The 12401-nt window shown below is 44.2% G+C and overlaps 2 protein-coding genes across 3 annotated transcripts in view; both read right to left on the minus strand.

The window, feature by feature from the left end:
• The window catches only part of LOC139421213 (uncharacterized), a 1124809-nt gene that overhangs the window by 987595 nt on the left and 124813 nt on the right, over positions 1-12401 (minus strand). The gene's annotated exons all lie outside the window — the stretch shown is intronic.
• The window catches only part of LOC139421179 (thrombospondin type-1 domain-containing protein 4-like), a 99835-nt gene that overhangs the window by 49504 nt on the left and 37930 nt on the right, over positions 1-12401 (minus strand). For both annotated transcript variants that reach the window (XM_071171812.1, XM_071171803.1), the window contains exon 5: positions 2478-2577. In XM_071171812.1, the coding sequence (XP_071027913.1) occupies positions 2478-2577 (100 nt within the window). The remainder of the gene's footprint in view (positions 1-2477; positions 2578-12401) is intronic.

Here is a 12401-nt window from a genome sequence, read left to right on the forward strand (position 1 = left end):
CATGAATCTTTCAACATAGATATAAGCTCAGTCCACATAGATCAGCCCTACCCTGACCATGACTCTTTCAACATAGATATAAGCTCAGTCCACATAGATCAGCCCTACCCTGACCATGACTCTTTCAACATAGATATAAGCTCAGTCCACATAGATCAGCCCTACCCTGACCATGACTCTTTCAACATAGATATAAGCTCAGTCCACATAGATCAGCCCTACCCTGACCATGACTCTTTCAACATAGATATAAGCTCAGTCCACATAGATCAGCCCTACCCTGACCATGACTCTTTCAACATAGATATAAGCTCAGTCCACATAGATCAGCCCTACCCTAACCATGACTCTTTCAACATAGATATAAGCTCAGTTCACATAGATCAGCCCTACCCTAACCATGAATCTTTCAACATAGATATAAGCTCAGTCCACATAGATCAGCCCTACCCTGACCATGACTCTTTCAACATAGATATAAGCTCAGTCCACATAGATCAGCCCTACCCTAACCATGATTTCTCTCGACATAGATATAAGCTCAGTCCACATAGATCAGTCCTACCCTGACCATGAATCTTTCAACATAGATATAAGCTCAGTCCACATAGATCAGTCCTACCCTGACCATGAATCTTTCAACATAGATATAAGCTCAGTCCACATAGATCAGTCCTACCCTGACCATGAATCTTTCAACATAGATATAAGCTCAGTCCACATAGATCAGCCCTACCCTAACCATGATTTCTCTCGACATAGATATACAGCCTTAGTCCTCATAAAGCAGCCCTACCCTGACCATTACTCACTCTCATCATAGCTATACAGCCTCAGTCCACATAGATCAGCCCTACTACCCTAACCATGACTATCTCTCAGCATAGATATACGGCCTCAGTCCACATAGATCACCCTACCCTAACCATGACTCTCTCTCATCACAGCTATACAGCCTCAGTCTACATACTGTAGATCAGATCAGGTCAGGTTATTTGGGGCAGCAGGTAGCCTAGTGGTTAGAGCACTGGACCAGTAACCGAAAGGTTGCTTGATCGAATCCCCGAGCTGACAAGGTAAAAATCTGTCGTTCTGCCCCTGAACAAGGCAGTTAACCCACAGTTCCTAGGCCGTCATTGTAAATTAGAATTTGTTCTTAACTGACTTGCCTAGTTAAATAAAGGTTAAATAAAAACAATTGGTGAGGAAAAACTCCTGGCTTCAATCAGAGAAACAATAGAGCCAGATAGCCTACAGGTTAGAGAGAAGGACCAATAGCCAGTGGGTTGTTGGGTCAAAATCCAGAAGCCTTCTGTTGTTGTTAAGCAGCAACACACTCCAGTCCACAGGCACTAGACTGAGACCCTGTGCTGCCTCCAGCCTCTCTAACATGCTATGTGTTGTGTTCTAAATCTCTGGTCTCATAGATCAGTGGTTTTATAGCTCTACACTTCCTGGTCTATGTAGCTCTATGATGTCATAGTTCTGTCAGCAGAGGGGCTGTACTGCCAACTGATACAGCGGTCACATTTACACACACTAGCACTCAGGACAATTTACATGGTAGTTTTCCCAGACACACACACACACACACACACACACACACACACACACACACAGGCTCGCGGAAACACACACATATGCATTAATCTGTCAGGACAGTGACAAATTCTTGATGATATCATTCTACAGCTGTCTCTCTTTCCCTCCTCTCCCCCCCCATTCCTGTTTTTCCCTTCGCTCACTTAATCCCTATGTATGTTTAGAATTGTCCTCTCTCTTCCCCCATCTCTCGTTCTTTCTTTTCTTTTCTCTCTTTCTCCAAATCTCTGTTTACAGTTGTCTCCCTCTCCCTCTCTCTAGTTCGGTCCTAAAACAAAGACAACTTCTCACTCACACACATTCTAACACTCTCTCACATTCCAACACTCTCTCACATTCTCTCATTCTGTCCAACAAATACACATGCGCACGCACACACACTCTCCCTTAATCTTGTCTCACTGTCCCCTCTCTCCCTCCTGCCCTCCTTCTCTCTGTCTTTATCTCACTCAGTAGGAATCTCTCTGCTCAGTCAGTGATGGGAGGAGAAAGAAAGTGAACGAGGGATGTTGGACAAATGAGAGGGAAAACAGAGGGGGGAATGTTTTGTGAGAACAAGGGTATATAGAGTTCTCTCTCTCTCTCTCTCTCTCTCTCTCTCTCTCTCTCTCTCTCTCTCTCTCTCTCTCTCTCTCTCTCTCTCTCTCTCTCTCTCTCTCTCTCTCTCTCTCTCTCTCTCTCTCTCTCTCTCTCTCTCTCTCTCTCTCTCTCTCTCTCTCTCTCTCTCTACCAATCAGAATGTGAGTTGCAGTGGATTGGGCAGGCTTAAACAATCATATACACAACAACTACATACACATTAACAAGTGCGTGTGCATGTGTGTGTGTCTGTACGTCTGTGTGTGTGAATGTGTGTGTGCGTGTGTGTAACTTACCCTCAGTGAAAGGTTCCCAGTCGTACAGTCTGCCCATAAACTCCTGGTTGTTGTAGGAAGCACACTGCTCTGCTCTGGAGTCTGCACCTCCTACACATACCTGACAGACAGAGGGAGGGAGGGAGGGAGGGAGGGATGGAGAGAGGGAGGGAGGGAGGGAGAAATACATGTCAGTACTGTAGATCCCAAGTATTGACAATTGAGGCTATAATATCATGCCTAACCCTAAGGCTGGCCAGTACACTAGGTGGATGGAGAAACAGAAAAGGGAGAGAGGAAAATGAAGAGTTATAATCGACAGAGAAGAAGCGATGGGAGAGAGTCATACAAATTAAGAGGGCAAGCGTAAAATAGAAGAGAGGTATTAGTCAGACACACACACACACACACTATTGTCTCATGATCGCTCTGACATTTGGCCGATGCACTAAGCAGCATATGGAAATAATAGACTCTCTGGGATCAGCCACACACACATAAATCCACCCAGCTTTTCTATCCAACACTGAGCTGTGTGTCTGAGTGTGTATCTGAGTGTGTATCTGAGTGTGTGTCTGAGTGTGTATCTGAGTGTGTGTGTGTAAGTGTGTCTATGCACGTGCGAGTCAGGCCAATAGAGAAGTACTGGAGACAGTTTGATCATTCTGAAGGGAGTGAGGAGAGTGAAACTACAGTTGGAGACCTGATATATTTCTCCAATAGAGGAACAGTGCAGATCATAGTACTACCTGTAAATCACTTTAACCCCAAGAGGGACACACACACAAAGCACTAATAAAGAGGGCAGAAGGAGTTCAGTTACTAAGTGACAGTACTTACTCACAGTGTTAATACTAGAAACGCCTGAAGCCTTCGGTATGCCTTGTATACTGTTGTTCAGGTTAGTTATCATTGTTTTAGTTTACAATGGAGCCCCTAGTTCCACTCTTCATACCTCTGAAACCTCCTTTGTCCCACCTCCCACACATGCGGTGACCTCACCCATTACAACCAGCATGTCCAGAGATACAACCTCTCTTATCATCACCCAGTGCCTGGGCCCTACTCCGCTGTACCCGCATCCCACCATACCCCTGTCTGCGCATTATGCCCTGAATATATTCTACCATGCCCAGAAATCTGCTCCTTTTATTCTTTGTCCCCAACGCTCTAGACGACCAGTTTTGATAGCCTTTAGCCACACCCTCATATTACTCCTCCTCTGTTCCGCGGGTGATGTGGAGGTAAACCCAGGCCCTGCATGTCCCCAGGCACCCTCATTTGTTGACTTCTGTGATCGAAAAAGCCTTGGTTTCATGCATGTCAACATCAGAAGCCTCCTCCCTAAGTTTGTTTTACTCACTGCTTTAGCACACTCTGCTAACCCTGATGTCCTTGCCGTGTCTGAATCCTGGCTCAGGAAGGCCACCAAAAATTCTGAGATTTCCATACCCAACTATAACATTTTCCGTCAAGATAGAACTGCCAAAGGGGGAGGAGTTGCAGTCTACTGCAGAGATAGCCTGCAAAGTAATGTCATACTTTCCAGGTCCATACCCAAACAGTTCGAACTACTAATTAAAAAAATTAATCTCTCCAGAAATAAGTCTCTCACTGTTGCTGCCTGCTACCGACCCCCCTCAGCTCCCAGCTGTGCCCTGGACACCATTTGTGAATTGATTGCCCCCCATCTAGCTTCAGAGTTTGTTCTGTTAGGTGACCTAAACTGGGATATGCTTAATACCCCGGCAGTCCTACAATCTAAGCTAGATGCCCTCAACCTCACACAAATCATCAAGGAACCCACCAGGTACAACCCTAAATCTGTAAACAAGGGCACCCTCATAGACGTCATCCTGACCAAATTGGCCCTCCAAATACACCTCCGCTGTCTTCAACCAGGATCTCAGCGATCACTGCCTCATTGCCTGTATCCGCTACGGATCCGCAGTCAAACGACCACCCCTCATCACTGTCAAACGCTCCCTAAAACACTTTTGTGAGCAGGCCTTTCTAATCGACCTGGCCCGGGTATCCTGGAAGGACATTGACCTCATCCCGTCAGTTGAGGATGCCTGGTCATTCTTTAAAAGTAACTTCCTCACCATTTTAGATAAGCATGCTCCGTTCAAAAAATGCAGAACTAAGAACAGATATAGTCCTTGGTTCACTCCAGACCTGACTGCCCTCGACCAGCACAAAAACATCCTGTGGCGTACTGCAATAGCATCGAATAATCCCCGCGATATGCAACTGTTCAGGGAAGTCAGGAACCAATACACGCAGTCAGTCAGGAAAGCAAAGGCCAGCTTCTTCAGGCAGAAATTTGCATCCTGTAGCTCTAACTCCAAAAAGTTCTGGGACACTGAAGTCCATGCAGAACAAGAGCACCTCCTCCCAGCTGCCCACTGCACTGAGGCTAGGTAACACGGTCACCACCGATAAATCCATGATTATCGAAAACTTCAACAAGCATTTCTCAACAGCTGGCCATGCCTTCCTCCTGGCTACTCCAACCTCGGCCAACAGCTCCGCCCCCCCCCCCCCCCCCCCGCAGCTACTCGCCCAAGCCTCTCCAGGTTCTCCTTTACCCAAATCCAGATAGCAGATGTTCTGAAAGAGCTGCAAAACCTGGACCCGTACAAATCAGCTGGGCTTGACAATCTGGACCCTCTATTTCTGAAACTATCAGCCGCCGTTATCGCAACCCCTATTACCAGCCTGTTCAACCTCTCTTTCATATCGTCTGAGATCCCCAAGGATTGGAAAGCTGCCGCAGTCATCCCCCTCTTCAAAGGGGGAGACACCCTGGACCCAAACTGTTACAGACCTATATCCATCCTGCCCTGCCTATCTAAGGTCTTCGAAAGCCAAGTCAACAAACAGGTCACTGACCATCTCGAATCCCACCGTACCTTCTCCGCTGTGCAATCTGGTTTCCGAGCCGATCACGGGTGCACCTCAGCCACGCTCAAGGTACTAAACGATATCATAACCGCCATCGATAAAAGACAGTACTGTGCAGCCATCTTCATTGACCTTGCCAAGGCTTTCGACTCTGTCAATCACCATATTCTTATCGGCAGACTCAGTAGCCTCGGTTTTTCTGATGACTGCCTTGCCTGGTTCACCAACTACTTTGCAGACAGAGTTCAGAGTCAATCGGAGGGCATGCTGTCCGGTCCTTTGGTAGTCTCTATGGGGGTGCCACAGGGTTCAATTCTCGGGCCGACTCTTTTCTCTGTATATATCAATGATGTTGCTCTTGCTGCGGGCGATTCCCTGATCCACCTCTACGCAGACGACACCACTCTGTATACTTCCGGCCCGTCCTTGGACACTGTGCTATCTAACCTCCAAACGAGCTTCAATGCCATACAACATTCCTTCCGTGGCCTCCAACTGCTCTTAAACGCTAGTAAAACCAAATGCATGCTTTTCAACCGTTCGCTGCCTGCACCCGCACGCCCGACTAGCATCACCACCCTGGATGGTTCCGACCTAGAATATGTGGACATCTATAAGTACCTAGGTGTCTGGCTAGACTGTAAACTCTCCTTCCAGACTCATATCAAACATCTCCAATCTAAAATCAAATCTAGAGTCAGATTTCTATTCCGCAACAAAGCCTCCTTCACTCACGCCGCCAAACTTACCCTAGTAAAACTGACTATCCTACCAATCCTCGACTTCGGCGATGTCATCTACAAAATAGCTTCCAACACTCTACTCAGCAAACTGGATGCAGTTTATCACAGTGCCATCCGTTTTGTTACTAAAGCACCTTATAGCACCCACCACTGTGACCTGTATGCTCTAGTTGGCTGGCCCTCGCTACATATTCGTCGCCAGACCCACTGGCTACAGGTCATCTACAAGTCCATGCTAGGTAAAGCTCCGCCTTCTCTCAGTTCACTGGTCACGATGGCAACACCCACCCATAGCACGCGCTCCAGCAGGTGTAACTCACTGATCATCCCTAAAGCCAACACCTCATTTGGCCGCCTTTCGTTCCAGTTCTCTGCTGCCTGTGACTGGAACGAATTGCAAAAATCGCTGAAGATGGAGACTTTTATCTCCCTCACCAACTTCAAACATCTGCTATCTGAGCAGCTAACCGATCGCTGCAGCTGTACATAGTCCATCGGTAAATAGCCCACCCAATTTACCTACCTCATCCCAAAACTGTTTTTATTTATTTACTTTTCTGCTCTTTTGCACACCAATACACACCACACCAATCTACCTGTACATGACCATCTGATAATTTATCACTCCAGTGTTAATCTGCAAAATTTTAACTATTCGCCTACCTCCTCATGCCTTTTGCACACAATGTACAGTGCCTTGCGAAAGTATTCGGCCCCCTTGAACTTTGCGACCTTTTTCCACATTTCAGGCTTCAAACATAAAGATATAAAACTGTATTTTTTTGTGAAGAATCAACAACAAGTGGGACACAATCATGAAGTGGAACGACATTTATTGGATATTTCAAACTTTTTTAACAAATCAAAAACTGAAAAATTGGGCGTGCAAAATTATTCAGCCCCTTTACTTTCAGTGCAGCAAACTCTCTCCAGAAGTTCAGTGAGGATCTCTGAATGATCCAATGTTAACCTAAATGACTAATGATGATAAATACAATCCACCTGTGTGTAATCAAGTCTCCGTATAAATGCACCTGCACTGTGATAGTCTCAGAGGTCCGTTAAAAGCGCAGAGAGCATCATGAAGAACAAGGAACACACCAGGCAGGTCCGAGATACTGTTGTGAAGAAGTTTAAAGCCGGATTTGGATACAAAAAGGTTTCCCAAGCTTTAAACATCCCAAGGAGCACTGTGCAAGCGATAATATTGAAATGGAAGGAGTATCAGACCACTGCAAATCTACCAAGACCTGGCCGTCCCTCTAAACTTTCAGCTCATACAAGGAGAAGACTGATCAGAGATGCAGCCAAGAGGCCCATGATCACTCTGGATGAACTGCAGAGATCTACAGCTGAGGTGGGAGACTCTGTCCATAGGACAACAATCAGTCGTATATTGCACAAATCTGGCCTTTATGGAAGAGTGGCAAGAAGAAAGCCATTTCTTAAAGATATCCATAAAAAGTGTTGTTTAAAGTTTGCCACAAGCCACTTGGGAGACACACCAAACATGTGGAAGAAGGTGCTCTGGTCAGATGAAACCAAAATGTAACTTTTTGGCAACAATGCAAAACGTTATGTTTGGCGTAAAAGCAACACAGCTCATCACCCTGAACACACCATCCCCACTGTCAAACATGGTGGTGGCAGCATCATGGTTTGGGCCTGCTTTTCTTCAGCAGGGACAGGGAAGATGGTTAAAATTGATGGGAAGATGGATGGAGCCAAATATAGGACCATTCTGGAAGAAAACCTGATGGAGTCTGCAAAAGACCTGAGACTGGGACGGAGATTTGTCTTCCAACAAGACAATGATCCAAAACATAAAGCAAAATCTACAATGGAATGGTTCAAAAATAAACATATCCAGGTGTTAGAATGGCCAAGTCAAAGTCCAGACCTGAATCCAATCGAGAATCTGTGGAAAGAACTGAAAACTGCTGTTCACAAATGCTCTCCATCCAACCTCACTGAGCTCGAGCTGTTTTGCAAGGAGGAATGGGAAAAAATTTCAGTCTCTCGATGTGCAAAACTGATAGAGACATACCCCAAGCGACTTACAGCTGTAATCGCAGCAAAAGGTGGCGCTACAAAGTATTAACTTAAGGGGGCTGAATAATTTTGCACGCCCAATTTTTCAGTTTTTGATTTGTTAAAAAAGTTTGAAATATCCAATAAATGTCGTTCCACTTCATGATTGTGTCCCACTTGTTGTTGATTCTTCACAAAAAAATACAGTTTTATATCTTTATGTTTGAAGCCTGAAATGTGGCAAAAGGTCGCAAAGTTCAAGGGGGCCGAATACTTTCGCAAGGCACTGTATATAGACTTTTTTTTTCTACTGTGTTATTGACTTGTTAATTGTTTACTCCATGTGTAACTCTGTGTTGTCTGTTCACACTGCTAGGCTTTATCTTGGCCAGGTCGCAGTTGTAAATGATAACTTGTTCTCAACTAGCCTACCTGGTTAAATAAAGGTGAAATAAAAATAAATAAAAAATGCTTCGGTTCAGCCTTCACCTAGCCGAGGACCAAACAAAGGTGCTCTCGTACTCCCTTAAAAGACCTTTGCAAAAAAACTGCAATAGTACTGTTTGTCCGTCATGAGACGCCGTAGCCAGTATACACTTCCTCAAAATAGTCAGAATTACTGTTTTTCCCAATTGTTTACACACTAAAATTGGAACTTGAAACGCAAATCACCGAAACCTGAAACTCATGTACCCAATCCCTGAAACCAAGTCTGTAAAATTGCAAGCAGAATTCCTGCTTTACACTTTTCAATTCTAAATCACATAGTGATTTTGCAAAACACTACACACATTTCTCTACGTTAGGCTCAACATTAAAAATGAAATTATCTTCAGTCCCTTTGGAAAGCAACTTCAATCACAATTCCAAGCTCTATACACCAATTGGAAACACCCACTCCTCACAGCTGTAAACACTCGCTGCTGAATAGTTCACTTAGAAATCAGAGCTTTAGCACTATAAAAGGCCACAGATGAGCTCTCCTGTTTTGGAGGAAAATGGAAGTCAATGGTGAATCAAGAGCTAGAGCTAGAGGAGGAGGAGGAGGAGGAGGAGGAGGACACGGACAGACAGTTGTCTCAGATGAGATCAGGGCCACATTGGTTGACCATGTGCTCAACCATGGATTGAGTATGAGGGATGCTGGGCTCAACCTGAGCCTGAGCTGCTACACGGTTGCATCTATCATTCAGAAATGACAACCGGTAAGTTACTTACCATCTACACTATGCTCTTTACGTATACTGCAGTCCGACATACCAGTAGGCCTATGTTACTCAGTGATTGTTACCCAACGTTACAGTAATGTCATTTGATATTGAAATAAAATAGATTATTTTAGCTTACTGTAGCCAATCATATCATATTTGTGGATCTTCTGCAGAACTGAGAGACGGCCAGGCCATGGTAGAAGACACCGGCTGTTCACACCAGAAATGAGAGATGGCCAGGCCATGGTAGAAGACACCGGCTGTTCACACCAGAAATGAGAGATGGCCAGGCCATGGTAGAAGACACCGTCTATTCACACCAGAACTGAGAGATGGCCATGGTAGAAGACACCGGCTGTTCACACCAGAACTGAGAGATGGCCAGGCCATGGTAGAAGACACCGTCTATTCACACCAGAACAGGAGACCGCTATTGTGAACATGGTGGTGGCAAACAATACCATTAGACTAGGAGAAATCCAGAACCACATCAATTCAGACTACACAATATTCAATAACATTCACCAGGTGGGCTTGTCTACATTGGACCGTGTATTACAGAGCAACTGAATCCATTACATTATCTTGGAGCTGGATGCCGCTGCAATTCAGCACGTTTATATAAACCATTGATGAGGCTGGCTTCAGCCTAGACAAAAGAAGGGGACGGAAGATTATTGGCCACCGTGCCATTGTGAATGTCCCTGGACAGCGTGGAGGGAATATCACCATGTGTGCAGCCGTTAGCCAGCAAGGCGTCAGCCATCACCATGCCAACCTTAGTCCCTACAACACCGCCCTTCTCATCACATTCCTGGACACAATACACAGCATCCTCATTCCAGCCGAGCAGAGGGGTGGACCAGAGCAGCCCAGGTATGTTGTCATCTGGGACAACGTGAGTTTCCACCGGGCTGCTCTGGTTCATCGACCACCCACAGTTTGTTCTATACCTCCCACCATATTCCCCATTCCTAAACACAATTGAATAGTTTTTTTCGGCATGGTGGTGGAAGGTGTATGACCGCCATCCCCTCACACGCCTCTTCTCCAGGCAATGGAGGATGCATGTGGTGAAGTTGATGTGGGGGCTTTTGGTGGCTGGATCCGTCACTCCAGAAGATTCTGTTTAGCCAGGGAGAACATTGCTTGTGATGTGGATGAGGTGCTGTGGCCAGACCCAAATAGGAGGCAGCCTAATGCCTTTTTATAAAAAATAATAAATGTGCATGTGTTTTTGTCTTTATAGTTTTGAAGGAATGAGCCACTTTCATGTTTTATTTTTGTACAGAAAACCCTTTATCTTACTGAATGTTTTTCCTGTTTTTCTCCTGTTGGGTACAGAAAGTGTTACATACAAAACACAAGTGTTCAAAAATACTGCAATTTGGAAATAAATGACAATGTTTTTGTTACTGTATTGCATTTGTGTGTTTATGTATTTTTATTTATGTATATTTGAGTAGGTATACATTACTGTAACAATCTTTTACAACCGGCTACAATGTAACACTGACAATGCAAAAGGCATAAATCTACTGCTGGGATATTCATAGTGTTTTGTGTTGAGCACATCATAAACCTACTGCTGGGATATTCAGTGTTTTGTGTTGAACACATCATAAACCTACTGCTGGGATATTCAGTGTTTTGTGTTGAGCACATCATAAACCTACTGCTGGGATATTCATAGTGTTTTGTGTTGAGCACATCATAAACCTACTGCTGGGATATTCAGTGTTTTGTGTTGAGCACATCATAAACCTACTGCTGGGATATTCAGTGTTTTGTGTTGAGCACATCATAAACCTACTGCTGGGATATTCATAGTGTTTTGTGTTGAGCACATCAAAAAACATACTGCTGGGATATTCATAGTGTTTTGTGTTGAGCACATCATAAACCTACTGCTGGGATATTCATAGTGTTTTGTGTTGAGCACATCATAAACCTACTGCTGGGATATTCATAGTGTTTTGTGTTGAGCACATCATAAACCTACTGCTGGGATATTCATAGTGTTTTGTGTTGAGCACATCATAAACCTACTGCTGGGATATTCATAGTGTTTTGTGTTGAGCACATCATAAACCTACTGCTGGGATATTCAGTGTTTTGTGTTGAGCACATAATCCTACTGCTGGGATATTCATAGTGTTTTGTGTTGAGCACATTATAATCCTACTGCTGGGATATTCAGTGTTTTGTGTTGAGCACATTATAATCCTACTGCTGGGATATTCAGTGTTTTGTGTTGAGCACATAATCCTACTGCTGGGATATTCATAGTGTTTTGTGTTGAGCACATTATAATCCTACTGCTGGGATATTCATAGTGTTTTGTGTTGAACACATCATAAACCTACTGCTGGGATATTCATAGTGTTTTGTGTTGAGCACATTATAATCCTACTGCTGGGATATTCAGTGTTTTGTGTTGAACACATCATAAACCTACTGCTGGGATATTCAGTGTTTTGTGTTGAGCACATTATAATCCTACTGCTGGGATATTCATAGTGTTTTGTGTTGAGCACATCATAAACCTACTGCTGGGATATTCAGTGTTTTGTGTTGAACACATCATAAACCTACTGCTGGGATATTCAGTGTTTTGTGTTGAGCACATCATAAACCTACTGCTGGGATATTCATAGTGTTTTGTGTTGAGCACATCATAAACCTACTGCTGGGATATTCATAGTGTTTTGTGTTGAACACATCATAAACCTACTGCTGGGATATTCATAGTGTTTTGTGTTGAACACATCATAAACCTACTGCTGGGATATTCATAGTGTTTTGTGTTGAGCACATTATAATCCTACTGCTGGGATATTCAGTGTTTTGTGTTGAACACATCATAAACCTACTGCGGGGATATTCATAGTAGTGTTTTGTGTTGAGCACATCATAAACCTACTGCTGGGATATTCATAGTGTTTTGTGTTGAGCACATCATAAACCTACTGCTGGGATATTCATAGTGTTTTGTGTTGAGCACATCATAAACCTACTGCTGGGATATTCAGTGTTTTGTGTTGAGCACATCA

This window comes from Oncorhynchus clarkii, chromosome 2 (genome assembly GCF_045791955.1).
Source record: "Oncorhynchus clarkii lewisi isolate Uvic-CL-2024 chromosome 2, UVic_Ocla_1.0, whole genome shotgun sequence".
NCBI lineage: Eukaryota > Metazoa > Chordata > Actinopteri > Salmoniformes > Salmonidae > Oncorhynchus > Oncorhynchus clarkii.